The sequence below is a fragment of the Zygosaccharomyces rouxii genome (genome assembly GCF_000026365.1).
Source record: "Zygosaccharomyces rouxii strain CBS732 chromosome D complete sequence".
Classification (NCBI taxonomy): domain Eukaryota; kingdom Fungi; phylum Ascomycota; class Saccharomycetes; order Saccharomycetales; family Saccharomycetaceae; genus Zygosaccharomyces; species Zygosaccharomyces rouxii.
In genome coordinates, this window is record NC_012993.1 from 1,126,294 (window position 1) to 1,154,136 (window position 27,843).

The following is a 27,843-nucleotide window of genomic DNA, read 5'->3' on the forward strand; positions in this document are numbered from 1 at the left end:
GATACTGGAACTCAGATCTACCTGCTGCAGGGGCATTGTGTTACGTATAAATCTTGGACCCTGAATCTGCAAGCATGCATTGACATTTTGATCAATGGTTCCATTATAGAACGCTCCATCTCTTCCTTTTTCTCTATCGCATAACCGTTTCTATAGCTGCGGCTTCGTCCATCATTTTTATCGGACTTGGTGATGCGATCAGAGTAGAAGAGGGAAATACGTAAATCCTTCACGACTCAAACGTAAAGAATTGCATCAAAACAATCATCATCGGAGAAAACGGTGTTGTATTTTATCGTATTTACTGCCTTAGTAATTAAAAAATAAAAACATAAGGGTCCAAACCTCATCACGAAGCTTATTCTGGTGGTGTTCAAAGTTTTCCATTGAACCTTCATCGTCTTTAATAGCTAAACAATTGCTGCTATGTCCTCAGATTTACTTCTGTATACAGATAGACAAGAAGTGGGTATAGGTGACGTCTATAGGTACCGTTTTACAGTTGATGTAAGCCAGTTACCGCCTGGAACGCAGGAATTGTACCTTAGGATTAAGAATGTAGAAAGTCCACTACTGAGACCCTTTTATATGTCAGGACCGTATTCGTTTTACGTGGACGTTAGGCCTTGTAAGTATGATGAGGATAAAGAATGGGAGGAAACAATGCAATACTGTTGCGATTTGAGACCTGATGAATATTTTCATGCCAAGTTTTTGATTAATGAGAATTCCTTGTTGGAAGGCTCTAGACATTCATGGACAGTGGATATCCTCTCTCAGATTTGTGTCACAGCGGGTCCCAGGGTTAAATACAAGCTAAAATTGGGTACTACGAGGAAATCTACGAAACAGCGTGAGCCCAAGACATTGGAATCCTGTATCGATGTGCAGACATGGGATACTTTGCAATTGTGGGATATTCCACCGAAAGATTCCGAGAAACCAGTGCATCTGGTTATAATGACACATGGGATTTTCTCGAATGTTGGTTGTGATATGTTATACATGAAGGAAAGAATTGAGAAGGCGGCTTTAAATTCTGATGATGATGCATGTAATATAGTGGTTCGTGGATGTATGGATAATATGGGGAAGTCTTCCCATGGTATTAGGTTTTTAGGCGTTAGACTTGGGAAATATGTGTTAAGGATTTATGATGAATTGAGTGAAAAATATAATGTGGATAAAATTTCTTTTGTGGGCCATTCACTTGGTGGGCCTACGCAGACTATGGCAATTCACTACATTGTGTTAGAAAGACCAGATTTTTTTGAAAATGTACAACCGGTCAACTTTATTGCCCTTGCAAGTCCATTTTTAGGTGTTGCAAATGATATGCCATTATTTGTTTCCCTTGGGCTTACAATTGGTACTTTTGGTCTTACTGGTAGAGATCTTACTTTAAAGCATACGCCATTGACTTCAACGGAGGGTTTTGCTACGATGGATTCTGATGGTAAAAAACGATCTTTACGTAGGCCAATTATGGAACTCCTACCGTTGTCGCCTGCCCAAGAAATTTTACAGAAATTTCAAAATAGAACTCTTTATGCCAGTGTTTTGCATGATGGTATAGTACCGTTGAGGACCGCGGCTCTTCTATACTTGGATTGGCGTAGTTTGGCAAAAGTGGGACAATTAAGACATGAACAGCAAAAATCGAATCGTGATGATAAGGAGAACGACGATACTCCAGTTGACACACCTGGTGCCTCACCTCCAACAGAGCCATCTTCAAATACAACTTTTATGTCCAATTCTAATGGCGTTACTGGGATTATACCAGAGGCCCCTCTTGATAAAACAGCAACCGCTCAATTCTTTATGCCTCATAAAATGGTGAAATACAGAAAATATGCAAGAGCTCAAGTTACTGATTCCAAAAATCCTGATGGATCTAGTGAAAGCGATGATCAAGAATTCACATCACCAAGTAAAATCAATCAGGAGGAGGCAAAGTTCAATCCACCGCGTGAGGCATCTACCATATTGGCTGCACTTTCCGTTATAACTTCACCTCTGCCGACCCAAGAATATATCAAATATCCTAATACGAGAACTGATTCCATTGTTCATGATAGATTGTATCATCCAAGTGAATTACCGCCACCTCATTATGAATCAAGGCCCTTTTACAAGAAGATAATATACCCAAATGAATCTAATAATAAATTGCAAGAAGAGATCGCCATATCATGGCAAAAATCAATGACTTGGAGAAAAGTTCTGGTTGATTTAAAACCTGATGCTCATAATAATATTGTCGTTCGCCGTCGATTCGTTAACTTATTCGGTAACGTTGCTGTGCGTCATATGGCGGAAACTCATTTCGGTGGTAAGTAAATTTAGAGAGTTCCTAAAAAATGATCTTTAATTCTACATCTATATTCCCTTTAAATATTCATCAACTGGATCCTTTGGATCAATCTTAATCATTTTATCAGGGTTCAATATTCTTAATGGATCTATCGATACTTTAAGTCTACGCATGAAATCAATCGTATCCTTACCTAGTTCCTCTTGTAAGAAATCTCTCTTACTCAATCCAACACCGTGTTCACCAGAACATGTACCTTCGTGGTCCAATGTAATTTTATTCATCTGGTGTACAACATCTTTGACTAATTGGTATTGATCAGGTCTATAAAAGATATCGCAATGAAAATTACCATCGCCAACATGACCCAAGACCATATAATGTAACGGTTTAGTGTCTAGCAATTGACCAACTTTTTCCAATGTGGATGCCATTGTAGAAATGGGAACTGCGAAATCTGTGATCCACATTTTAGCTTCTTCGTGAACTTCGTTAAATCCATAATCAAGCATCATGTAAAGTACGTTTTTTCTGGCGGCAAATAATTCAGTAGCTTCTTCATTACTACGAGCAGTTTCAACTTTGGTACAATGGTTCAATTTAACGATATGTTTTAGTTCTTTAATGTATTCATTTACTACAGTTTTGTTTAATCCGGCAATTTTGAAGAATAACGTTGGTACATTCTCATAAGTACGAGAAATTTGATTGCTTTTATTAACACATTCCATTGTCTTAGCATCTAGCATTTCTATTGCATTAAATTGAAACCCTTTTTTGAAAAGATCAGAAACAGCTTGAACACTATCAGACAACGTAGGGAACTGTACAACTGCTACAGTCTCAAAAGGTTGTCTCACTTGTAGTTTAACTGTAACTTCAGTGACAATTGCTAATGTACCTTCACTGCCAACTAATAAACCTGTTAAATTGTAACCTGCACTACTCTTTCTAGGTCTTCTCTTTGTCTTTATAATGGTGCCATCCGGCAGAACAGCCTTTACAGATATTATGTTGGCCCCCATGGATCCGTACCTAGTTGCACCAATACCAGAAGCGTTGGTATTAACCATACCACATATGTGAGCTCCTGGACCGCAATCACACCCGAGCATTAAATTTTCTAGCCCTGGCTGTTGGGTCAAATATTCGTTTAACTGTTGCCAGCCAACTCCTGCTTGTACAAGGGCGTCCAAATCGTCAGGGAACACTTGAAGAATTTGATTCATCTTGGAAGTGTTGATGATAATACATTCTCTAGTGGAATAAGTACTACCTTCCAAACAGGTACCACCAGAAAAGGGAACCACAGGAATTCTATACTCTGTAGCTAATTTCATCACTCGAGAAACGTCTTCAGTGGATTCCACATAGATAACAGATCTCGGTCTTTGGTCAGGTAATGGTTTACCAATATTAAATCCATTTTCAGTATGGTGACTTATGGCTGCAGCTGTGGAAACAACTTTAGTTTCACCGATAGCTTTCCCTATCTCTTGTACACATTTTTCCAAGTCTTGTGAAGAACCGTATTGTGGTGGATTCAGTTGATCTAAAGGTGTAGTCGATCCTAAAGGGAATCTCTGTGTCTTGGAATAGTGAGAATCCCACTCTTGGATTAAAAAGAATCCAATAATACTACCTAGCGTGAAAGAACCGGTAATTGACGCAAAGGAACTAAATCGATTGCCATTAGAGATTAACCTCTTCGAGCTTTGAAACCTCACAGCATTAAGATTACGACTCAATTGATTCGGCCTTCTGACAAATTGCCTACAAAATGCTCTGCCTAGCATGATTGATACCTTAAAATCATATACGCTCGAGAGTGAATGGAAGGTTCATTTTTACTTTTGGGCATACATCGAAGTAATCATCTTTTTATAAACCCACGAAAATATCGTAAATCATCTTGGTTAGGTAGATTAAAGGCGGCTTGACCGATAACACATTGACGTTGTGGCGTCGTGATAAGCAGGTGATAGAAAGGCTGCATATTGGCAGTAAGGTTACTTTTAACGTTTTGCTTGCGTCTTGTCAAATATTAAAATCTCGAGAAGGAAAGTGGAAAACAGCTTGATTGGGACGAAAGATAAAATGAGAATAGAGGCAGGGATAGGGGAGCTAAAATATTACAGGTTCGAAAGGATAATACTAACACATACGAAAATGTATTAATATTATTGGTATCATGCATTCAAAAAATATATGACTAAAAATTAAAGCCCTGCAGGGGGCTCGAACCCCTAACCTTGTGATTAAGAGTCACACGCGCTACCGATTGCGCCAGCAAGGCTCCTAATTGGTTAGGATACCAAAACTTTTGTTAGACCTAAATGCATACATAAAGTCATATGATCAAGCTAGTACATCATTGTGTAGTTTGTTCAATAATACAGCGTTAATTGATCTATAATCATTCTTGTATATGTTTCCTCTAATACAGAGCTCATTCCGTCATTGTCTCTCTTTATGGCCTAGGCTTTTCTTTTAAGTATCCCGATATCAATCGCGGCTATTGCCATCAACTAAACAACAGTGGAAGAACATCAACCAAGTTAGAGCGTTATGACTGGCGTGAAAGCTGAACCTAATGCCGATGATATGGCAACTATTCAAGAGATCCCTACTACAAAGAAATCCAAGGTCAGTTCTAGCGATGCTTCCCATAGTAATCGCCAAGCTCTGGCTAGCAAATCTGTAAACCAAAGCAGAACACCAAGTAATAGTAGAGAGAAGGAACTGCAAATGCGCAAATTCGAAAGTTTCCTTTTGAAACCCGGTCAAGTACCTGCTGGTAAGGATTGTTTAACAGATTCAGTTAAGAAGGAAAAGGTGCAAGCCAAATCGCCTGTCAGTTCGGCGGCTACTTCGGAAGAATCGAGTTTAAGAGAAGGTGTTGAACCAGATGAAATTCCAACGAAAAGATCAGCTGAAAAGGATATTGTTCAACCGTTCAAAAGAAGAGAATTAAATGAAAAGTTCGAAGAATTGTCAAATTTTGTAGAAGATACGGAACAAGTTAAACAATTAGATAATCCAGGTGAATACGTCAAAATCGATAAGCTGTTATACCAACCACAAGAAGATGAAAATGGGTCAATTTTCCAAGAATTAGAACAACAATCCGAGAGGGAATTCTGTACTCAGGCCTCATCTTGGTCATTGCAAGAATGGATTCAAAATGGTCAACATTTACTCAATACTCATGCGAAACTTGTTGGGAAACTTGTTAAACATAGAATCGAATTGTCCATAAAATTCCAAGTCATTACAAATGCTATTAATGATAGAGCTGATGCACTTAACGCCCAAGGTATCTTAGTAGATCAGAAATTGCAAAGAATCAAAACATTAGGGGAAGAAATACTTCATATAATTTAAACCCCCGCAGCTACTATCATTCACAACTTCATAGTCACAATTGCTAGTAATCAGGTTGATTAATTCGTAGTTTACTTATTTAACTGTACACAGAAAATCCAAAATAAATTGTTATTAAATTTAGACTCTTCTTCTGAAACGTCTCTCTCTTTGAGCAGAAACGTTGGTAACGGACAATGGCAATTTCAAACCTAGAGACTTAACCAAGTCAGAAGTTTGGTTGTCAACGTTCAAAACACCCTTAGAGTGAGACAAGTCCAAGGCAGAGACATCTGGAACGTATTGGTCCTTTCTTTCTCTTTCTTCTTCTTGCAATTTGAAAGAGATACCTCTGACAGGACCCTTTTGGATTCTCTTCATCAAGTGGGTACTGTAACCAGCGATCTTGTTTCTCAATCTCTTGGATTGGATGGTGGCAATTTCATCACATAATCTCTTGTTGGTTTGGAATTCCAAACTCAACTTTGGATAGTAACGTTCAATCAAAGCCTTAGAGGCACGCTTAACGGTCTTAGTTCTAACTCTACCCATTTCTGAATAACTTGTCTCGAGGTCTTTATTTCTTGTTCAAAGGGTCCCAATAATTTCCAATTTTCCACTATATGAAAAGAATATATTGATTGATGATAATTTTACAGTCGCTCTGCTGCGTGGGTAGTTAGGGAAGTCTGGAGAGTCCGTGGTACCGGTAGGCGGGGAGAGCACTCTCTCGGAAACAGCTCAAAGGAAGCTACTCCCGGAAGCTCTGCCTAGAGCAAGTGATACCGCTCTGCCTAGCTCCTGCGTAGAGCCGCAACTCTGTGGATGCTTAGCGAGGACCTGCCAGACGGATGGCGCTGGGCGTCGCGCGAGCGGAACAAAGAGGGTAAATGCAACTTTCTAAAAGGACGCAAATGTTTTCTTGAAATTTTTCAGTACCGACATGATGGTGTACAGATGTATAGAAATATAGAAATATGTGTGGGTTGAGAAGGTCCAAGTCTACACTTGATTTAGATATGTATGCTTGCTAGGACAAACATACTATGCTATAGTTTATACTATGCTATAGTTTAGGGCGGTGTTGAATAGTATCAGACGTAAGGTAAAGAAGTAAGAAGTGCGATCAACCTTAACCGAATAAGCTTCTCACCTAGTGTCTTTCAACATACTAGGAATTCTGAGATGCATACATGAGCAATCAGTAACTTAAAACTCATTTGTAGATCTACTCCTTGTCTCTTGAACCAACCTAACCCAAGCTATCTGAGCCATCCAATATCATATATGCTTGCATTCGGTACAAAAAAAGGCATAGTTTCCGTACCTTGGCGGCTAATTCAATTGGTATTACCCTCGATTTACTATGTTACCCGGCATTCCAAAAGATATGCCAAAAGAAAACACCAAAATTAATTACGTAGGACCACCACCCCCGGAGGTTAAAGAGTCAATAGTCAAATGATCTTGATGCCCATATAAACATAAGAAATATAAAGGGCTGATACTAGTTCACGGTCAATAGACTTCTCTTCTTCTACTTCTTCCTTCCTTTATTACAATGTCCAATAAGTTTCACTGCGATGTGTGCTCAGCGGATTGTACTGATAGGGTGAGAATCTCTTGTGCAGAATGTCCAGAATACGATTTATGCGTATTGTGCTTCTCAAAGGGGTTATATAATGGCAATCATAGACCATATCACGATTATAGAATCATTGAAACAAACTCATATCCAATTCTGTGTAATGATTGGGGAGCAGATGAAGAATTAGCATTGATTAAAGGAGGTCAGAGTTATGGTTTAGGTAATTGGCAAGATATTGCGGATAACATTGGTAGCAGAGAAAAAGAAGAAGTAGCGGATCATTATATGAAATATTATCTATGCAGCCCGTATTACCCAATACCTGATATTACAAAGGAGATAAGTGTACCACAAGATGAATTTTTAGAGGGTAGAAAGAAAAGAATTGAAAGATTTAGAGAACGGACATTACAACCACCTGGTAAACCAGTAGCCTCGGTACCAAGTTGTCATGAAGTGCAAGGTTTTATGCCAGGGAGACTAGAATTTGAAGTTGAATTCGAAAATGAAGCCGAGGGTCCAGTTAAAGATATGGTTTTTGAGCCTGACGATCAAGCATTAGAAATTGAATTAAAATTGACGATTTTGGATATTTATAACTCGAGATTGACATCCAGAGGTGAAAAGAAGAGAGTTTTATTTGAAAACAATTTAATGGATTATAGACGTGTACAAAGCATTGATAAAAAAAGGTCAAAAGATGCAAAGGAATTGTACAATAAAATAAAGGCATACGCGACGATCATGACATCACAAGATTTTGAAGAATTTAGTAAAGATATTTTAGAGGAATTACGTTGCAGATCCAGAATAGCACAACTACAAGATTGGAGAAGTAATGGATTAACTAGTATAGAAGCGGGAATGAAATATGAGCGTGATAAACAGTTGAGAATTGCCGCTCTGGAGCGGTTTGGTACTTCGAGTTACATGTCAGCTGGAGTAAATAATAATGGAAGGTATAGAGCCTCGTCTGCACATAGAATGAGTGCAGATTATTCACAAAATTATAGTGAAGCTGCAGGGCGTAAAAAGAATATGACAATTAGTGATATTCAACATGGTTCCGATTTTAATCTGTTGTCACCAGGCGAACAACAGTTGTGCATACAGTTAAAAATGCTTCCCAAACCATATTTGGCAATTAAAGAATTAATGTTTAGAGAACTTCTACGAGCTGGCGGTTACCTGAAAAAGAAAACTTGTCGAGATTTACTAGATATCGAACCAGTAAAGGCAAATAAAATTTATGATTTCTTTCAATCTCAAAACTGGGTTTAAAACGAAAGAGTTGTATTATACAAATATATATATTGAAATTTTAAAGTTTTTTCACGATTAATTGCAAAATCTTATATCTTGGATCGTTTTCAGGATCCATCTTTTCCAGATAAGAATCTCTGATAAATTCTGTGATTTGCGATTTCAATGTTTTTACTGCTTGAGGTCCTAATTTTGGTTTATAGGCAAAATATTTCTTAACAGCCAATTGTAATTGATCCACATCAAAGTTCTCCATTGACATGTATCTGACGTTCAGTGTCACATCGACGAAAACCACTTCCACGTATAGTTCAGGATGAGTGAGTTGTAAGTCATTATCTTTCCAAATTTGTAAGACGTGATTTATCAAATAATCTCTGTGCAGATCTAAAAATTGATCAAACAATTGGATGTATTCTTTGGAAATATTAAAAAGATAGATCGTGGTCTCATTAGCAATATCTTTATCAAAAGCCGCAAAATCTGACGTTACCGCGCTGTATCCCATGTGTTTCTTTCTATAGTTATCACCCAATGATTTGAGAGCAATATCAAAGATTGTTAATGCAATATCACCACGCAATGCTGGATTTGTCTCTTCATTACCCAACATATTCATATCGGCTTCAGGCAATTGGTTTAAACTATCTTTCATGGAATCCCCAGTAGATGGTGCCTTTACACCAGACATAACATCGTCTTCATTTGACTCCTTTTGTTCCTTCGTCTGAGCCATATCCATGGCTTGTTCCCTTTCATTGATGAGTCCCATAACCTTTCTTCTATTGATCAATTTTGTTATAAAGTTTAATTCGAATTTAACATATTCATACCATAGTTTGGGTACATGAGAATTGAATCTCAATGCATTTTGGAAAACCGTTCTACAGCTTTTGAAATTGGCATGCTTTTCGTATTCGTATTTCGCACAACTTATCCAAACTTCCACATTATTGGGGTGTAACTTGAGAAGCTGGTTGTAAACATTATGGATCTTTTTGTATGAAGTCTTGTTGCCCCTGTTTTTCATAAATCTTAGGTACATGGCCCAAAATTTTAAGTCTTGTGGGAATTTGTTACAACCACGTTGAAATATGAATTCGATTCTACGTTCGATGGACCAGTCTGAGATGCTATGGGATTTGGAACTTTGTAAAATTCTCCTGACTCTTTTTTGACGTAGTTTATCCACATTACTCTCATAATTAATATACTTCACATAATCCTTGATCGAAGAGCCCCTGGAATTCAGACAGTGTTCAAAATCGGTTCTTTTCTTCATAATCGATGAAACTTCACTCTTGGTAAACAGACCTTTCTCTACAAAATCATCCACCTCCGGGATACATTGTTCCAAATGGTAACGGGTCTTAGATGACATTTCCTCAAGCTGATTCCTTCAGTTCTTTTCTATTCTTCGGTGAGATGAGATGAGATGAGATGCGATGAAGTTGAAATTTTTCAACATCATTGTCTACCCGAATCATTGAAAAGTATGTGAAATTTTAGAATATTGAGAACCCATAGAAAAGGTCGAAGCATATAGCGGTTTATTGATGTCTTTAAGGTCTCAGTTGTTCAAAGTATGTTAATCTGCAGTATCTATTTGCCCCCCTTTATTTGGATTCCTTACTAACGATCTTCTTAGTTTGCTGGTGTTCGTTGTAATTCAACGCTGCCCAATGCAGCAATTCCTCCCAAGTATACACTAGCCACAGTCAGGGCATTCCCATCCTTAGAGCCATTGACATTTACTCCAGTACCCACAAATGTGTTAGCAGCCCCATTGAGAAGAGATATATTATGGCGAGCCGTTGTATATGAAAACGATAATAAACGTGTAGGTTCTTCCAATCCTCCAGGTAGAAGTGATAATGGTTATTCAAGACGTAAACTCTTTCCACAAAAGGGTACTGGTAGAGCAAGAGCAGGTGATGCTAATTCACCAATAAGATCTACAGGTGGTAGAGCACTTCCAAGAAAAGCACCAAACGATTTCTCCACAGAATTACCTTCCAAACTTTATTCTGCAGCTTTTAGAAATGCATTGAGTTATCAGTACCAACAGGGAAAGCTATTTGTGATTGGTGGTCAAAATTTATTACAAGATACTAATGAATTGGATTTGAACGAATTGGAAATTCTACCAAGGGATCCTGAATCAAATGATGGTGATCTTATCTTCAAGAAATTTTTAAAAGAGTACAACCTACAAAAAAAGAAACTTTTATTCATCGTTAGTGAGCCAAGAGAAAGTCTTTTACAATATACAGAAGAATTCAAAGAAAATGTGGATATTGTTCAGCAGGAATTCATTGATGTTAACGATATACTTAAGGCTCACAGAATTTTTATCGAACTGGAGGCATTGGAATACCTGGCGGTTACTCACACTTGAACGACAAAAATTCACTTCTTATATCTTCTCTGTATATAGTAGATTCATATTAAGATTTTAAGAACATCGAGACTTGTGACTGTTCTCAAACTCCATACACCCTGATTCTTTTGTACATCCTTACATTCTGTAATTTTGAAATTCTGAAATTTTGAAATTTTCTTCACTTCGGAAAATGAAATGAAAAAAAAATAGCGAGAACAAAGCGGAACAACAGGACGAGGCGAGCTGGGACGAAACGCGCTAGGCAGAGTCGTTTCTCTAGCTAGGCAGGGGTCTCCCTCTCGGTTAGGCGGGACTCACTGTCACCGCAGGCGGACTCTCTAGGCGGAATTCCATTGGTTCCTGGGCGGAAACACGTAACACTTCCCCACGCGACGCAGGACTCTGCGCGGACACACATCGTTTCAACAATTTCACCATCATCACCTATCAAATATACCCATATTATTAGATAGGTGTATTAACGAGCTCTCCGGCAGCCATATCAACAAGAAACCCGTCAAAATGTCTCTAGTCATCCAAGAGCAAGGTTCTTTCCAACACATTCTGCGTTTGTTGAACACCAACGTTGACGGTAACATCAAGGTTGTCTACGCCTTGACTACCATCAAGGGTGTCGGTCGTCGTTACGCCAACTTGGTCTGCAAGAAGGCTGATGTTGACTTGAGTAAGAGAGCTGGTGAATTGACCCAAGAAGAACTTGAAAGAATTGTTCAAATCATGCAAAACCCAACTCAATACAAGATCCCAACTTGGTTCTTGAGTCGTCAAAAGGATGTCAACGATGGTAAGGACCACCATATGTTGGCCAACGGTGTCGAATCCAAATTGAGAGACGACTTGGAAAGATTGAAGAAGATCAGAGCTCACCGTGGTATCAGACACTTCTGGGGTTTGCGTGTTAGAGGTCAACACACCAAGACCACTGGTAGAAAGAGAGCTTAAAATTGACTTCCTGACGGTCTATTTGTACACGTATATATCGATTTTAATACTCTGAATCATAGATCAGAAAAGCATATGCCTAGTTTTTTATTGATTCAAATGCTAAACCTCATTGAAGGTGTTAAGTAATCGTGTCTCCAAGCTTTTAGATCATGTGTTTATAATGCGATGAGTGATAAAAATATACGTATACATATTTAAACTTATCTATGTATATATATATTAAACCGTATCAGATGAAGACATTTCATAATACAACTCCGAAAGGGATAACGGAAACATTAAATCAAAAGCGATTGTAAACTCCCCAATTTCTAATGGACCATGGTATTTGTGTTTAATTCCTTCAATAGATTTTTTTTCGTAGGCGTTAGTTCCATCTTGACCATTGAAGCAGAGGAAGATACACCTGCAGATCTGCGTTTACATGGACTGCCAGCATTAGTACCATTTATTAGTTTGTTGACTCTGTTTTTTGGAGAAATTCTTAAAGGCGTTAGAACCTTTTTATCTGAAGTCAAATGGAAAGTAAGTGCTTGCCCACGTCTAATGTTCTTCTGTTGAGATAAACGAGTTGGTGAAAAGGTCTCTTGAGCAATTGATTTCTCTTTTTGTTGATTCTTTTGATCGTGATTCTGTTCAACCTTCAGTTCTTCTTGCTGTGGTTCTTGTTTTACAAGCACCTTCTGTTCTTGATTAGGCAGACGCAATAGTGGCGTCTTCGTTGCAGTCGATTGTGGGGTATTGATGCTTTTAGATGCAATTGGTGTCGATTCTGTGACGCTTACAGGAATATTCTCCTTAAAGGATTCTGACAGATCTGCCATGGAAGGTTCAGTGAATGAAGCCTCTGCGTTAGAATTAGTGAGCGACTTGGGTCTTGCTGGTGTAGAGGTAACATTATTGGAAGTAACGATTGGATCAGAAACAACGGTAGAATTTTTAGAAGCAGCCATTTTAGTTTTGTTGGCGGCGGCATTTTTCTGCTTTTTAATTGCCTGTCTTCTGTTTTGAAACCATATTTGGACTGCCTTTTCAGACATGTTACATCTTTCAGCTAATTCTTGCCTTTTCTTCTTATCCGGAGCTGAACAGAGTTCGAATTCCGCTTGTAAGATGTTTAATTCCTGAGTGGAAGTTCTTCTTCTCTTACGACGTGCTAAAGGAGCATTGTCGATCTTGGGTTCCTTTGTGGGGAAAGTCTCTTGTGAATGTGTAATAAAGGCAAACGCACGTTTTTTGTCATTTGCAGATGGCGTTATGATAGCTCTAGCAGCAGACAATGGTGTTAGCATATCCGCTCTTCTACTAGATTGACCAAGAGCCTTCTTCTTCACGACCGGCGTGGAGGGAGAACCGACATTCACTTGAGGTGGTTGTGCGTGGGAAACTTGTGAGGTTTCGGGCAAAGAGTGAGCTCTCACACGAGGGATAGCTTCATCAGCAGATTGGATTCCAATATTAACTGTTTGTCTTACCGCACTATCCACCGATCTTGGTCTGGAGATCCCGCCATTTAGTGGTGGTAATCTGATAGTACCGCGACTATCGCTACAAAATGACGTATTGATAGTTTCTAATAGTGGTGAACATGGTTCAGAATTAGGCTTTTCGCTGCAAAGGATAGCAGCTAACGATGGTAATAATGGCTTTTCGCTTGACATTTTTGAGAAGTCTTTTTTTAGTTTGAAGGAATCCGTCGTGATGGAAAAATCAATAAAGGAATGAATAGGAACAAATGAAGAAACGCCTATGAATTTAGGGTACCCCCTTATATTGCAGAAACGATCAGGTATCTCAAGAGGTTAATGGAACTGGAACAACCCTTCGGAGGTTGTAACGTCAGATCTTGATCTGAATGCTTTTATACTTGACAGATCGAAGTCCCAAAAATCACTAACGCTTAACAATCTCCTATCCTAATCGAGCATGCAAATTGCAATAGTCGCGTTTGATGGACCGTCGTGTGTTTATTTTGGTTTCAATTGTGTGAAGACTGATCCGCACCAATTATTCGTGTCGCTACCGAAAATAGAAGAATGGCCGTCCTCAAAAGGATACATGATTATGATGGCGTCGAGTTTTTTTTAAAAAAAAATAAAGCTTGATCTTTTCGCAGCTTCGAACAAAAAGGATCGACTGTTCGGGTATTATTAACTTAATCAAAGGACTCGAGCAACCACATCGGGTAAAGAAACAGTGCTCTAATAGTCTTCTTTGAGTAAACAATCTGGCTATAAACAATTCTAGGAAGCTTGTTGTCGAGAGTAACGTGTATGTGTCAGTATGCCCGTGCTACGCGCTTCTTCTGTCTCGTAGAGGAAAAATAAGCAAAAATGTCGGAGGTCTGACGAATGTAGAATGCTTAGATGTTTTGACTGAATCAGAGTAGGACTCCAAAAAGATTAATTTTCCCTGCGCATATGTGCATCATGAATCCCCTGGTTGATTCGCGTCGTCACATTTTTGCTCCTACGAGTAGTCAGTGACACGAGTAGTTCGTGAATACTTTGAGGAGAATTCACAGGACTCCTATACGTTTATTTCTTGTTTTCCTTACGCCAAATAATGCCTCTCCAGAAATCGATGTTTTCTCTGTGTACGTGGCACGCACAGCGGAAAGAGATTCCGTTACACTTCTCCTTCTGATTACTGATTTTCCCGTTGTTTAATCTGGGAAAGCTCGCAAAATACTCATTGTAGAGAAGGTATACCATACAAGTTTACTTTATCCTCTAAAAGGCAAAATCAGGAAGGGACAACCGTTAAAGGGTATTTGGCTTTGTGGTAACGACAATGCCTTTTTGATCCTAGGCACACGCACTGGATCGATTAAATTTCAGCCCAATCGCTTGATAATATCACGTGCGTGGCGCAAGCCAGACCGACGTCGGCGGCTAAAATGTATCAATCTCCCTACTTGACAAATAGCTATCCTTTTTGCATGAGCGTTAAACAAAGAACTAACTTACGTAGGAAGAAGAGCTCCCGATCTCTTCTTTTCTTCTATCTTTCCAATGTTAAGATAGAACAAGATACAAAAGTAGTTCCCTCTGTAATAGCATGATATATATACTCCTGGTTCCCTCTTAGTGATACACCACAATTTTTTCTTTTATGCTTTGTTTTGATCTTCCGTGAGACGTGATGTTATTGTTTAGCGATTTAGGTGCTTGAAGTAGTGATAATAGTGATATCAGTAACAGTAATAGAACCGATAAAGTATTAAAAGCCCCCCATTTGACACCTGAGTATTTTGTTTGATTGTTACTGTCGTAGGAAATGGTAAGCGACTAGGTCTGACGTATTCTAGATTCTCCTATTTGCAAACGCATGAAGGTCTAGAGTTAAACGTTGTACACCGTCAAAGAAGCATACACATGGGCGAGCTATGCAATCTACCCCCAATTGAATTGCCATTCTGATACTGATTCGATATTAGAATCACACCAGCCTATTCGATTGAGCACGTCACGTGACCGTGTCTCCTGGATAAATCATATCTACGATGCCTATGCATAGAACGAATAAGCTGGTCACCTTGAATGTATTCCTCGTACTTTGAGCGTTCTTGTTCGAACTCCGGTATGCCTTTTTGGAAGGATCTCACCATGTGACTTATGTGCCCTCTTCCCCTTAGACCTTTCGGGTTTCCGATGCCCTACAATTAAAACTTTCAGACATTCTACACAACGGTGGTCCCGAAAGACGAGTGTAGTCCTCTTTCTAAAGAGTGTCGGTGATTGCAAAGTGGTGGAAGCGTTTGGAGTGAATCTTTTAGGATCTTCTCAAAGGATTTTCACTTTTCAACCTTGCTCCAAAGAGGCCTTTAAACCCCATCATGTCGGTGAAGGGCGATGAGGTTACCGGTCCTACCGTTTGGAAAAATGGTAGGTACAAGTACAAGATTTTGGTGGGTACTATAATGGGTATTCTCATTTTGCTAGTAAGCTTTTTGAAATTACAAGTGCCACCCACGCAAGAATTTTCCAAATTGGCACTTTCTCCTGAGGATAAGTTGGAATTAAAGAAGTTAGGTTTAACTCCTCGAGATCCCGTTGTTGTTCGTGATGCAGAGGGAAAGGAACGGAAATTGTATGGTAGATTCCTTCACATTACAGACATGCATCCAGACTTGTACTATGTGGAAGGTACTTCTGTTGATGAAGTTTGCCATAGAGGAGAGCCAAAGGATAAAAAAGATTATGCATCAAGATTCGGTAAAGCTACTAGTGGATGTGATGCACCAGTGCCACTCATAAACCGGACTTTGAGTTGGATTGAAAATAACTTGAGGGATAAGATTGACTTTGTCATTTGGACTGGTGATAATATTCGTCATGATAACGATAGAAATTATCCCAGGACTGAAGACCATATTTTTGCACTTAATGGACTTTGTGCAAATATAATGCATAGTATATTTGGTAAACGTGACAGTGAAAATCCGAGAGAATTTGACGTTACCGTTGTACCAAGTATTGGTAACAACGATGTTTTCCCGCATAACCTTTTGGCATTGGGCCCCACTTTACAGACTAGGGAATATTATAAACTTTGGGCACCCTTCATTCCACAGGACCAATTAAGAGTCTTTCACAGAGGTGTTTGCTTTGTCTCAGAAGTTATCCCCGGTAAATTGGCGGTCATGTCGGTTAATACGCTTTATCTGTTCAAGGCAAATCCATTGGTAGACACCTGTGATTCTAAGAAAGAACCAGGCTATCAGCTGCTAATATGGATGGGGACAGTTTTAGAGGAATTGAGACAACGTGGTGTTAAAGTTTGGTTATCTGGACACGTGCCGCCCACGCAGAAGAACATGGAGGGCGGATGTTTCCACAAGTATACTCTTTGGACTCATGAGTACAGAGATATCATCATTGGTGGAGTTTACGGGCATATGAACATGGATCACTTCATACCATTGGATAGTGAAGAGTCTTGGCGAGCTATAAATGAAGGTGTCGCTTTTGAGGACCAGAGTGACAGCAATGATGATGAAGCGTTTTTGAAAGGAGTTGATTTAATCCATGAAATGGGAGCGAAGCCAGTTAATAAGGATGTTTACATGCAAAGCGTCAGAGAAAATAGCTATAAGCCAATACTTGACCAACTGGATAAAGTAGAAGTGGACGTGGAAGTAGATAGTTCTGGTAAAAAAAAGAAGAAGAAGAAGAAGAAGAAGAAGAACCCACCAGTTACCTTTGAAGAAATGTGTGACAGGTATTCTATTGTTAATATAGCAGGATCTGTTGTTCCCACATTTAATCCAGCATTCCGTGTATGGGAGTATAACATTACGGGATTAGACCAAGAAGAATTACCGGGAAGACAGTCTTGGGATAAATTTTATGATAAACTAGAACAAATTATGTCAGAGGACGTACATCTGGATAACAATAAGAAGAACAGCCCGGATAAGACCATTCCTAAGGCCAAACCGTCAGACTTACCATTGGGACCAGGATATGAAGCGCAGCTGTTTTCCCCCACGAAATTTGTCCAATACTACGCAGATTTGGACTCAATAGATAAGGAGTACAGAAGGTTGATCAAGCAAGGTGTTGATCAGGTGACCGCAGGCGAAAGGGCATTTGACTACAAGGTGGAATACACTTCACAAGATGAACCATATCCGATGTCAAACCTTCTTGTAAGGGATTACATTACACTTGCATCCAACTTAGCTGGAAACAAAACACAATGGAAAGAATACGTCTACAGATCATTCATATCATCTGGATATAAAGATAGTAAAGATTAAATTGTTAAAATGAAAGCTAATTAAAGCTCCCTTTTAAAAAAAAAAAAAGTGCATCAAAAGGTAGGAGAGAGTATATATTTGTTCGACGTGAAAATTACACAAGTCTCCATGTTTTATTGGAATATGTCTAAAGACCTTTTGTATCATCTTGATATAAGGACATTAAAGGTTAAAATAAAAAACAAATTAAAATTCCTCTAAAAAAACGTGTATAAAATGAGAAAAAAATACATTCGTTAGGCTAACGTAAAAATTGTACTACTCTGTTTATTTGTGAGCTTCAGAGAAGTATTCCTTGGATTCCTTGACACCTGGCTTGATGGTAGCGGAACCTGGGGTCCAGTTACATGGCAAAACGGTACCGTTCTTGTCAGTCCATTGGAAACCTTCGACAACTCTCAATGCTTCTTCGACGTTTCTACCAACTGGCAAGTCGTTGATAGTAATGTGTCTAACAATACCCTTAGGGTCGATAACGAACAAACCTCTTAGAGCAACACCTTCGTCTTCCAACAAGACACCGTAGTCTCTAGACAAAGAGTGGTTGTTGTCGGAAACCAATGGGATGTTAACATGACCCAAACCACCGTCTTTCTTTTCAACGTTGGTCCATGCTAGCAAAGAGTATTCAGAGTCAGTAGAAGCGAATAGAACTTCAACACCCAAGTCCTTGAATCTCTTGTAAGCGTCAGAGAAGGCAACAATTTCAGTTGGGCAAACGAAAGTGAAAGCCATTGGGACGAAAGCCAAAACGACGTACTTACCCTTGTATTGATCCAAGGAGACTTCTTCAAAGACACCATCAACGACGGCGGTCTTCTTGAAGTATGGAGCTGGCTTTTGAACTAGGGCGACCATTGCGTAATGTATAACTTTTTAAAATTGACTGAATATGAACTGTTGTTTGAATCAATTGATCCTGATGTTCTTAGAGTGATAACACTAAGCTACAACTCATTCTATCTATTTGAAGAGGCTGCCTTTTATACTTTTCCAAAAGGTATTGAAAAAGGGATCCATCCTTTAAAGACCCCTGTTACCCTGCTCTTGAATTTGTAATTTGACCATCAAGTCTCGACTTGTTTGTTGTGGTAAACGAATCCTTTAGAAGGCCGAAGACCGAAGCTCGAGTCAATTGCTTAGTGATTGACGTTAATAGCTAGAAAACTGTAAATCTCCCTCAGCCTGTATACGAACCAGTTTGGAATTCAGAAAGATCCAGTCGTTCAATCTTGATTACATACAATAAAGAGGTGCGATACGTAAAAGTGATAGTCACATGCAATTAAATTACTCATCTGCGTTATGTAATGCAGCGCCGGAGGCACCTGGGCGCTCTTGAAGCAGTTGTTCTTGATCGTCGTTGTTGTTGGTCTCAACAACAGGTGCAGTTGGATTTTGCTCTTCCTGTTGTGCGTGTCGCTGCTCTTCTCTTGAACGCTTACGGTCTTCGAGAATGGTATCGACTCTGCGTTTGATAGGCGGTATAAAGATGAGAAAGAAAAGGATTATATTTTTCGCAATGGCTGATACGAGGTTATCCTGCATCGGATTAGGTACGACTTGTTCCAGGATTGTCATGGTTAATTGGGATGGCCTTGACCTCTCGATCTGCCATTGTATAGTCCTGAATAGGCGTCTATGAAGAGGCAATCTCTGAGGAGAAGTGATTCTTTCCACATCTTTTTGTCCTAATTTCAATAGTTTTTTCCACGATTCTTGATAAGAATGTGGCATTACCGCTCTGCTGTCTTCGTAGATTCTTAGACAAGAGACCATAAACTCGTCTAATGGTTCTTTACGAATAGTACCCTGGCCCACGCCCTTTAGAAAATGGTGCCATGCTTGTGCGCCGTGCTGTTCATTAAATTCTTCAAAAGTGTAATTTTGTTGTAACCGTTGACGTTCTTCACCTAGATTGGATGCCATGAAGATCTCAATCACGACTGGATGTGAGTCACAGTCTCTGTAGAAAAATCTTGTAAGTCTTTTGTCGATGATGTGGTCTTTCACCTCACAGTAAGTAGACTCGTCGATAGAATTGAGGTCGAAAAAACTAATCCACATGTCCCACACTTCTCTTGTACTCCAAATGGTTCTCAGCAGTATGAGAATGGCAACCAATGTGATATACTTTCTGGGGAAAATGGTGGATAATTCCAATACAAAGAAAAATGGGATCACTGAATTGTTGGCAATCAAATAAAAAGTCTTGATGAGGAGTAAAAGACCTGAAAATACGCCGGTCCATGAAACCAATCGATTCTGTACTTCATTACCAGTGGACACTTGAGTATCATTATCAATTGGCCATGGATGAGGAATCTCATTAGCGGTAAAACGGGTTCCTAAGGAGGATTCTACGCGATTGATCAGTTGTGGTGATAGACTGACTACACCATGGGATATGATGAAATCCTGTGGAGTCACTGGAAACACCTGGTCGTTGACCTCCAGTTGCGCATTAACAGTGTTTAATTTTTCCGAAGGAATCCAGACTTGCTCGCCATCGACATTGCACTGAGTGAAACTTTCTTGGCCTCTTTCAATTGGCACACCTGATTCTGTTATAAATTCTTGCTGCACCGTAGGCTGTAGCGTAGGAGATTCGGCATCTGTGTGAGTTGCAGATGTGGTAGCTATACCTGGCGCGGTTGCCGTTGCCGCTGCTGCTGCCGCTGCCGTAGGTCCAGCTGTGGCAGAAGTTGGGTTGAGATCCGGCAAAACGGACGAGTGACCTGCTTGTCTCGTAGACTCTTGCCGTTGTGAAGAATAGTGGTTATGCTGATGTTCCTGTTGCTGGTTTCGTTGTTGACGCTGTTGATCTTGCTGTTGTTGTTGTGATCTTGTATTCATGAAATCAAACCTATCGGGATTATGGAACAATTCACTCCAGAATCCAGGTCCCGGTTCGGTGTATTCCTGACTGATATAAACGTGCAATTTCGCACCTTCTGGTTCTTTAACGTATTCCATAATTTTTGCAAGGTTGCCAGCTAGATCTAATCTATGAAGCAGTTGTCCTTTATAGATCAATTTCACATCGTTGGGTGATAGACGTAAGGCATGGGTATAAGCGGAGCAAATAAATTCCTTGACTTGTTCGACAGTGGTATTGGGAGTTACAACCATTTGATTCATCGTCAGTCTTGCATCAGACACAAATTCAATGGTAATGTTTTCCTCGGCGTCTAAATAACTTTGATCATGCCTTACCTTGAACATTAAATTGAAAAAACTGTTGTTCTGCGGAGCAAAATCGATGCCCAAGAATTCTGCTATGGTCATATCTTCGTACAATTCTGAAATTTTTTCGTTGTTGAGGTGAATGTTTTCCTTTCTTCCCTTGACGGATAAACCAAGTAAATCTTGCATGCTGTGATCATCCTTTAATTTACAGATACTTCTTCGGTTTTCATCAGTTTCATAATCAGTTAAAATCTTTAAAGCCAATTTTTTAAGTCTTCCCACAGTGAACCCCATAGGAACATATTCCAATTGAGATGCCATTTTCTCCACAGATAATGTGTTGACATTTATATGTAAATTTAAACCTTCGAATTCACTCTCCATATCATAATCCAAATTAATGGCTACGCCACTATGAGTTTGTCTTTTCTCCAATTGCAATTTTATGAAACCCTTACCATCAGGTTCAATGTCCTGTAAAAGCATCTCCAGATCTAATTGTCTGTGGCCGTAGAAAAACGTGTAATCTGATACAGATCCCAATACAGCATCCTCTTTACCATTATTCACGCATCTCCACTGTAACCACATTTGCCAGTGAATGTATTGTAGCAGTCTAGCCACGCTGGCCTTGGGATGTGCATTGACAAATAGATTGGTACGTATTAAGGACCAATCAGTTGACCAAATACTGAATTTTAGTGGTGATAACGCTAGACATTCCATCGCTGATGGATTCATCACAATACTATCACTTTTTCTAAGCGGAGTCCTAACTTCGATGAACTTTAGGATCATGGTTTCTATATAGAAGCCCTTGATTCGTGTGAGTCGTGCTAAAGTGATATACAATTAACTATGGAATGGAATATAAGTTCTACCGCCTGCTGATCAAGGAGGAGGTTTTAGCTTCAATTGGATGCCACCAATCAATTCTGTACCCTCCAATTGTTCACTTTGTCCACCTTCAGATGATCATCGGTAGTGTATTATATATACAAGAACTCTTGACAACCAGCAAGGAATAGAATAAATCATAATAAGCGTCTGTCAAAGCGACAAGGAAGGTGATTTCCCATTTCTCCTGATCATCATATCTATTTCTCGTTCTTGATGTGTGACTCCAGATCTTTCAATTCTTTCTGCAGCCTCGAGACCGCGGCCTCGTTTTCTTGCATCTTTTGACGAGCTAACTCTGCCCTCTTCCTTCTATACTGAGTTTCTTGATCTCTTCTTTCCAGTTCTTGAATCCACAACAATTCTCTCATCTTTGCCTTCTCTCTCATCTTTTCCTCCTCGGATTTCTTCTCCTTTAATGAACTACCATAGATGAATGAACCTGCCACCAATGCTACCAAGGTAGCTGCTTGTAGACCAACACGCCACCTGAACCAAACTTGGGCTTTCTTCTTATTACCAGTTCTTACATTTTGAGCTGCAAGCGCAACAGCACCAGTAGTTAAGAGTGTCCCTAGGGGAACTAATGGCTGTTGTTTACAGTGGAATTTGACTTTCTCAAGAAATGGTAATTCATCAACACTTGCTTCCTTGGAATCAAAGCTTGAGGGGAGACCTGACATAGTTGTTTGCTTATTTTGAAGTCTTTTTTAAGTAATATTGTATTTTAAACTCATAGTTCATTTAATTTTTCAATATTAGGATCGAGCGACCCAGAGTATATATACATATATCAATATATATATATATATATATATATATATATATAAGAACATGATATTAGATCAATGATCCGGTTATTTCTCAGTTGCGAGAATAAACTGCTTCATCTCATCATATGCCCTGTTCAAATCGTCATTGACAATTATTTTGTCATGGACACCAGTAGAGGCAAAATCCATCTCGCCCTTGGCTGCCGCTAGTCTCTTGCTGATAGATTCTTCGGTTTCAGTACCTCTTCCTCTCAATCTGCTTTCTAAATCTTCTACTGATGGTGGTGCAATGAAAAGGAATCTAGCGTTCAAATCGGATGATTTGACAGCTTTAACACCTTGCATATCAATATCCAATAGACAAACTTTACCTGATTCAATGACTTTTTTAACACTATCCACAGCAGTACCGTAGTAATTACCAGAAAATTGTGCCCATTCAATAAATTTTCCTTCTTGGATCATCTTTTGAAATTGTTCTACTTGAACGAAATTATACTCTCTACCATTAACTTCACCTGGACGAGGTGATCTAGTAGTAGAAGAAACGCTGAATCCAAATTTATCAGGAAATTCTGCAAATAGTTTCTTCAAGAGTGTTGATTTACCGGTACCACTGGGACCTGAAAAAACGATGGGACGAGACATGCTAGCTATTCTTTGAGTCAATCAAATAGTGAAGAAGGTAGCGCTGGATCAATTGATCTATATACCGACGACGAGGAATTCTCCTTGTATTGTTGACGAGAAGTGTTGGAAACTTTTATTGTTTTCGAATATTTTCATCGCCAGCTCATCGCGAATGTTCAATAGGCGCATGGGTCACGGGCATATCTTATAGTGTGTTCGAGACTAGAAACTTTCTCATTTGAGCCGCTGGAGAATGGTAAATGTGTTAGCATAGTTAGGGGAAACTGGAAAATATGCATTGAAATGAGTCCCATCGAATGGACAGTCGCAGTGAACGATTTTGGGTTTCCTGTGAATATGATTTATGATGATCTTTTTAGGCCCCTTTAAGGCCGTCTGTATCGGGATACATGTCAGGTTCTAAGGTAATTAGGACCCATAAAAGTCGCTGGTAACGTTATTGAAGCCATCAGAGGACTCTAAATTGATCAAACTTGAAGATTTTAGTACTTCTAGTACTTCTATATTTCTCCTTTACGCTAGTCACATATTACGAACAGCAAGTCTGTTATAGGCGAAACTAATAAGGTGTTGTTTGAACGACTAACTAGCTAACATAAAGCATATGCTGTAAGTCAAAATCTATGTTGACTTAGCAGTACAAGGGATAACTCAATTTCTTTTCGAGAAATGGGATCTGAGGTCTTATCGCTGGTAGTAAAAGTACTATGGGTTGCCGGGAGGGCTTTTGCTCAGAGTAGGACACAAGAAGACGATGAATTGCTACCACCTGGTGGACCTGATAAAGATATACCTATACCTGACGATCCTGGCCAAGACGTGAATCCGGTAACGGAAGAAATGTTTTCTTCATGGGCGCTTTTCATCTTATTATTCCTACTGATCTCGGCATTATGGTCAAGTTACTACTTAACTCAAAAACGTATTAGAGCCGTTCATGAAACGGTTCTATCGATCTTCTACGGTATGGTTATTGGACTAGTAATTAGAATGACGCCGGGTCATTATATTCAAGACACGGTGACTTTTAACAGTTCTTATTTCTTCAATGTTTTACTTCCACCGATTATCCTTAATTCAGGTTATGAATTGAATCAAGTGAATTTCTTTAACAATATCCTTTCCATTTTGACATTTGCGATACCGGGTACATTCATATCAGCAGTGGTTTTAGGGGTCATCATATTCATCTGGACTTCCTTGGGATTAGAAGGTGTCAACATTTCATTTGTGGATGCACTATCGGTGGGGGCAACGTTGTCGGCAACAGATCCAGTTACCATTCTTTCTATTTTCAATGCTTATCAAGTGGATCCTAAATTGTATACCATTATCTTTGGTGAATCACTTTTAAACGATGCAATTTCTATTGTTATGTTTGAAACTTGTCAAAAATTCCATGGAAGTCCTGCTAGATTTTCTTCCTTCTTTGAAGGTGTTGGTCTTTTCCTCATGACATTTATGGTTTCCTTATTGATCGGACTGGCTGTTGGTATCTTAGTAGCATTGATTCTAAAGCATACCCACATTAGAAGGTTTCCACAAATTGAAAGTTGTCTCATTCTTCTGATTGCATATGAGTCTTATTTCTTTTCCAACGGTTGCCACATGTCGGGAATCGTATCGTTACTATTCTGCGGTATAACGTTAAAGCATTATGCCTACTATAATATGTCAAGAAGAACACAAATTACTATAAAATACATTTTCCAGGTATTGGCAAGATTATCAGAAAATTTCATCTTTATCTATTTGGGATTGGAGCTATTCACAGAGGTTGAATTGGTCTATAAACCATTGCTGATCATTGTCACATCTGTTTCAATCTGTGTGGCTCGTTGGTGTTCGGTGTTCCCACTATCCAATTTTGTCAATTGGATGTATAAAGTGAAAACTCTCAGATCAATGAGAGGTACCGCTACTACTTCGACGGCTATCCCCGAAGAGATTCCTTATAATTACCAAGTGATGACTTTTTGGGCTGGTTTACGTGGTGCTGTAGGTGTAGCGCTAGCAATGGGGATTCAAGGTGAATTCAAGTTCACTCTTTTGGCAACGGTGCTTGTTGTGGTGGTGTTGACGGTTATTATTTTTGGTGGGACTACAGCTGGTATGTTGGAAGTTCTCAACATTAGAACAGGCTGTGTGGATGACAATGAACAAAGTGATGATGAATTTGATATAGAGGCACCTAGACCTCCAGCTGTCCTACGTGGAGGTATGATGCCATCATCATATTCAGATGGAACGTCTGCCATTAACTCTACCGCCAATCTTGCTGCAGGTGAGAGTCAAACTGATCTACTTGCAGATTTTCCACCAACTGCTAACGAGTTTAGCGCCCAAACCGGCAATTCTGTTAATTCTTTTGCTCGACTATCATTGGATAAAGAACAGATCAAAGAAGCTCTTGGAAACATTTTCAATTCAGATTCTCGCTGGTTCCAAAATTTCGATGAACAAGTTTTGAAACCTGTTTTCTTAGACAATAATTCCCAACCACATAGAGAGGGAAGTGATTCGCCTTCGTTACATTGAAGTATACAAGCTAAAAAAGCGAGAAAAAAGAATAGAATACATTCTAATATTTGTGTTTAGTTCACCTTTATACCTGTTTTCTTTTTATTTTTAACATAGATTATTGATGTTTTGTTCGGCATAAGTTATATTCGGTACATGGTCAGCAACTGTAAAGGGCACACAACCAAAAGGCGTTCTTCACCAAACAAATATATACAAAAAATGACGATTTTCTTACAATCCTACTTACTACACATATCTAGTACCCACTTACTCAACTTGACGACATCATCGTCTAAGTAGACATCGTTGAGGAGTACGTTGTATTTGAGAACAATCTCCAAAAATGCACTGATGGATAGATCGTAGAGAATGGAAATGCCATCGGGAGTTTCCTTTTCATCTTCTGATTTTTTCTTCGAATCTGGATTCCAATCGGCAAATTTACCCAATGCACCAACGGATCTCTCTAAAGTCTTGAGCACTTCACCAACCGACGATACGACCCCACCTTTGGGATCTTCATCAATCGCGTTGATCAATAACCCCATAAGGGATATTATGCACTCTGCATGACACACCGGTAATGGTACCAATGTCTCTGCCTGTCTTTTCTTTGAAATACTCCAAGCTTCAATTATCGAGAGCTGTGGACGATGTTCCTGAGATGTCACTGCAGAAGGGAAGAAGAATGAATTTATACTTTCTTTCACCTTTTGAGCTATTCTAATCAAAACAGTGAGTAAAGTAGTCTCATGGGTGATAATTGGCTCGTTAAATGAGTGTGTAGCTCCCAAAAGATCACCGCTGGATGCACTTGATCTCTGTTTACGCAAATTTTTGAGTAAAAGCACGTTATCATCTCTGAGTGTAATTCTATGAGATATGCCATTAGAGGATACCGTTGGCGGAGACCCAGGGAAGCTTGCAATACCAGAAGAAGATCCAGAGGATGTAACTGTAGCTTGATTTCCAAACAATTTTTCATTTTCATCAGCGAAAGAGATTGGACTTCTCCTTTTCAATGAATCCTGTAACGACATAGTATTTTCTAATGTGTTCAAATACTTGGTAACCGTATCATTTGTCTCCTGAATTACCAATAGCGATTCTCTTAGGATTACAGGCCATATGTGAGTATTTCTGTAGCGTGTATGGTAAAGCGGTAATCTTAGCGATAAATCAGAGGACGTAGCTCTGTATGATAACTCTTGAAAAGCGGTCAATTTAGTGAATTGCTTCTTAGAACTCAAGCCAGTGGCCAGGGTTTCCATTGGTGTAGAGGATAAAGATGATATAGGTTTCCCCTTATGCAGACAACCAATCGACATATGTGCGTTAAAGGCGATATTGACGAATTCCAAATTGGCAAACTCCCAAAATGCTAATAGAAGCAATTTTAGATTATTCTTAAAGCCAATAAACCAATACGAACTACTAGAGGCAAGTGTTAGTGGTGCTACAATTGCCAGAAATATGCTTAATATACCACTTTTGATCAAAATCTTACGGACACGAGATGCAATGTACTGTTGAGGTGGTTGGAAGTGACTTTCAAAATTGAATGACAGTCTATCCAAATCGAAGAGGCAGTGTTGTAACGTGTATATCGTGGGAATGAGCACCCATACGTGTAATCTATAGCTCTGTGTAAAAGCATGAGATGAACTCATTGATGTCAATCCTAGACAATCACTTACCGCCAAAGAGAGAAGAAAACAACACAGGGAGTAGATCATTTGGTAGACTAGCGTAGAAATACTGAATGTTTGTCCCAATATCAGCTTAACAACATTCGAATAGCCTTTAAAATCTACATGTAGGTAGTTTTTCCTGGTAATAACAATCAAAAGAAAACACAGGTATAAGAGGAAAAACCTCAATGGCAGTGCCAGTAACCATTCCAAATTGGACTGCTGACCACTAGAAAAAAATACAATAACTAAGGCTTGGAAGAAAGTTAGCGTCAATGACAATCGGGTTGCTAAATGGTTAAATCTCGTTTTGCAAATATCGCTAAAGATTGCATGGTAACTGTACCTAGAAGACAACGGTACAGGAGAATCTAACATTCTTTAAGTGAGCCAATCACACAGCAGCTTGAAATGGCGAGTCTTCCTGCAATCCTATCCTTTTTTTACCCTTCTTTTTGTATGAATGGAAGTTGAT

General features: G+C 39.2%; 16 protein-coding genes and 1 non-coding gene across 17 annotated transcripts; 7 read left to right on the plus strand and 10 right to left on the minus strand.

Annotated features, from left to right (window-relative positions):
* Nucleotides 1-426: 426 nt before the first annotated feature.
* ZYRO0D13398g (putative hydrolase) lies at nt 427-2,343 on the plus strand (the record flags this gene model as incomplete). The annotated part of the gene is made up of 1 exon (XM_002496969.1): nt 427-2,343. The coding sequence occupies one exon, from the start codon at nt 427-429 to the stop codon at nt 2,341-2,343; it is 1,917 nt and encodes a 638-aa protein (XP_002497014.1).
* A 39-nt stretch (nt 2,344-2,382) lies between these two features.
* Nucleotides 2,383-4,113, minus strand: ZYRO0D13420g (FAD-binding oxidoreductase; the record flags this gene model as incomplete). Its single annotated transcript, XM_002496970.1, has 1 exon — nt 2,383-4,113. The coding sequence occupies one exon, from the start codon at nt 4,111-4,113 to the stop codon at nt 2,383-2,385; it is 1,731 nt and encodes a 576-aa protein (XP_002497015.1).
* A 427-nt stretch (nt 4,114-4,540) lies between these two features.
* ZYRO0D13442r lies at nt 4,541-4,613 on the minus strand. Its single transcript has one exon. It is a non-coding gene; the product is annotated as a tRNA-Lys (tRNA).
* A 272-nt stretch (nt 4,614-4,885) lies between these two features.
* ECM11 (Ecm11p) lies at nt 4,886-5,701 on the plus strand (the record flags this gene model as incomplete). Its single annotated transcript, XM_002496971.1, has 1 exon — nt 4,886-5,701. The coding sequence occupies one exon, from the start codon at nt 4,886-4,888 to the stop codon at nt 5,699-5,701; it is 816 nt and encodes a 271-aa protein (XP_002497016.1).
* A 120-nt stretch (nt 5,702-5,821) lies between these two features.
* Nucleotides 5,822-6,232, minus strand: RPS17B (40S ribosomal protein eS17; the record flags this gene model as incomplete). Its single annotated transcript, XM_002496972.1, has 1 exon — nt 5,822-6,232. One exon carries the CDS (start codon nt 6,230-6,232, stop codon nt 5,822-5,824), a length of 411 nt encoding a protein of 136 aa, XP_002497017.1.
* A 1,009-nt stretch (nt 6,233-7,241) lies between these two features.
* On the plus strand, nt 7,242-8,549 carry ADA2 (chromatin-binding transcription regulator ADA2; the record flags this gene model as incomplete). The annotated part of the gene is made up of 1 exon (XM_002496973.1): nt 7,242-8,549. The coding sequence occupies one exon, from the start codon at nt 7,242-7,244 to the stop codon at nt 8,547-8,549; it is 1,308 nt and encodes a 435-aa protein (XP_002497018.1).
* Nucleotides 8,550-8,589: 40 nt separating this feature from the next.
* Nucleotides 8,590-9,912, minus strand: UTP6 (snoRNA-binding rRNA-processing protein UTP6; the record flags this gene model as incomplete). Its single annotated transcript, XM_002496974.1, has 1 exon — nt 8,590-9,912. The coding sequence occupies one exon, from the start codon at nt 9,910-9,912 to the stop codon at nt 8,590-8,592; it is 1,323 nt and encodes a 440-aa protein (XP_002497019.1).
* A 175-nt stretch (nt 9,913-10,087) lies between these two features.
* On the plus strand, nt 10,088-10,929 carry YML6 (mitochondrial 54S ribosomal protein uL4m; the record flags this gene model as incomplete). Its single annotated transcript, XM_002496975.1, has 2 exons — nt 10,088-10,114; nt 10,180-10,929. The coding sequence occupies 2 exons, from the start codon at nt 10,088-10,090 to the stop codon at nt 10,927-10,929; spliced, it is 777 nt and encodes a 258-aa protein (XP_002497020.1).
* Nucleotides 10,930-11,436: 507 nt separating this feature from the next.
* Nucleotides 11,437-11,877, plus strand: RPS18A (40S ribosomal protein uS13; the record flags this gene model as incomplete). The annotated part of the gene is made up of 1 exon (XM_002496976.1): nt 11,437-11,877. One exon carries the CDS (start codon nt 11,437-11,439, stop codon nt 11,875-11,877), a length of 441 nt encoding a protein of 146 aa, XP_002497021.1.
* Nucleotides 11,878-12,191: 314 nt separating this feature from the next.
* ZYRO0D13596g (uncharacterized protein) lies at nt 12,192-13,541 on the minus strand (the record flags this gene model as incomplete). Its single annotated transcript, XM_002496977.1, has 1 exon — nt 12,192-13,541. The coding sequence occupies one exon, from the start codon at nt 13,539-13,541 to the stop codon at nt 12,192-12,194; it is 1,350 nt and encodes a 449-aa protein (XP_002497022.1).
* A 2,177-nt stretch (nt 13,542-15,718) lies between these two features.
* Nucleotides 15,719-17,644, plus strand: PPN1 (endopolyphosphatase; the record flags this gene model as incomplete). The annotated part of the gene is made up of 1 exon (XM_002496978.1): nt 15,719-17,644. One exon carries the CDS (start codon nt 15,719-15,721, stop codon nt 17,642-17,644), a length of 1,926 nt encoding a protein of 641 aa, XP_002497023.1.
* Nucleotides 17,645-17,911: 267 nt separating this feature from the next.
* TSA2 (thioredoxin peroxidase TSA2) lies at nt 17,912-18,502 on the minus strand (the record flags this gene model as incomplete). Its single annotated transcript, XM_002496979.1, has 1 exon — nt 17,912-18,502. One exon carries the CDS (start codon nt 18,500-18,502, stop codon nt 17,912-17,914), a length of 591 nt encoding a protein of 196 aa, XP_002497024.1.
* Nucleotides 18,503-18,934: 432 nt separating this feature from the next.
* On the minus strand, nt 18,935-21,559 carry USA1 (Usa1p; the record flags this gene model as incomplete). Its single annotated transcript, XM_002496980.1, has 1 exon — nt 18,935-21,559. The coding sequence occupies one exon, from the start codon at nt 21,557-21,559 to the stop codon at nt 18,935-18,937; it is 2,625 nt and encodes an 874-aa protein (XP_002497025.1).
* Nucleotides 21,560-21,930: 371 nt separating this feature from the next.
* Nucleotides 21,931-22,413, minus strand: RCF1 (respiratory supercomplex assembly factor RCF1; the record flags this gene model as incomplete). Its single annotated transcript, XM_002496981.1, has 1 exon — nt 21,931-22,413. The coding sequence occupies one exon, from the start codon at nt 22,411-22,413 to the stop codon at nt 21,931-21,933; it is 483 nt and encodes a 160-aa protein (XP_002497026.1).
* A 174-nt stretch (nt 22,414-22,587) lies between these two features.
* On the minus strand, nt 22,588-23,151 carry GUK1 (guanylate kinase; the record flags this gene model as incomplete). Its single annotated transcript, XM_002496982.1, has 1 exon — nt 22,588-23,151. One exon carries the CDS (start codon nt 23,149-23,151, stop codon nt 22,588-22,590), a length of 564 nt encoding a protein of 187 aa, XP_002497027.1.
* Nucleotides 23,152-23,823: 672 nt separating this feature from the next.
* On the plus strand, nt 23,824-25,692 carry NHX1 (bifunctional K:H/Na:H antiporter NHX1; the record flags this gene model as incomplete). Its single annotated transcript, XM_002496983.1, has 1 exon — nt 23,824-25,692. The coding sequence occupies one exon, from the start codon at nt 23,824-23,826 to the stop codon at nt 25,690-25,692; it is 1,869 nt and encodes a 622-aa protein (XP_002497028.1).
* A 224-nt stretch (nt 25,693-25,916) lies between these two features.
* NDC1 (Ndc1p) lies at nt 25,917-27,746 on the minus strand (the record flags this gene model as incomplete). The annotated part of the gene is made up of 1 exon (XM_002496984.1): nt 25,917-27,746. The coding sequence occupies one exon, from the start codon at nt 27,744-27,746 to the stop codon at nt 25,917-25,919; it is 1,830 nt and encodes a 609-aa protein (XP_002497029.1).
* Between the last annotated feature and the right edge of the window lie 97 nt (nt 27,747-27,843).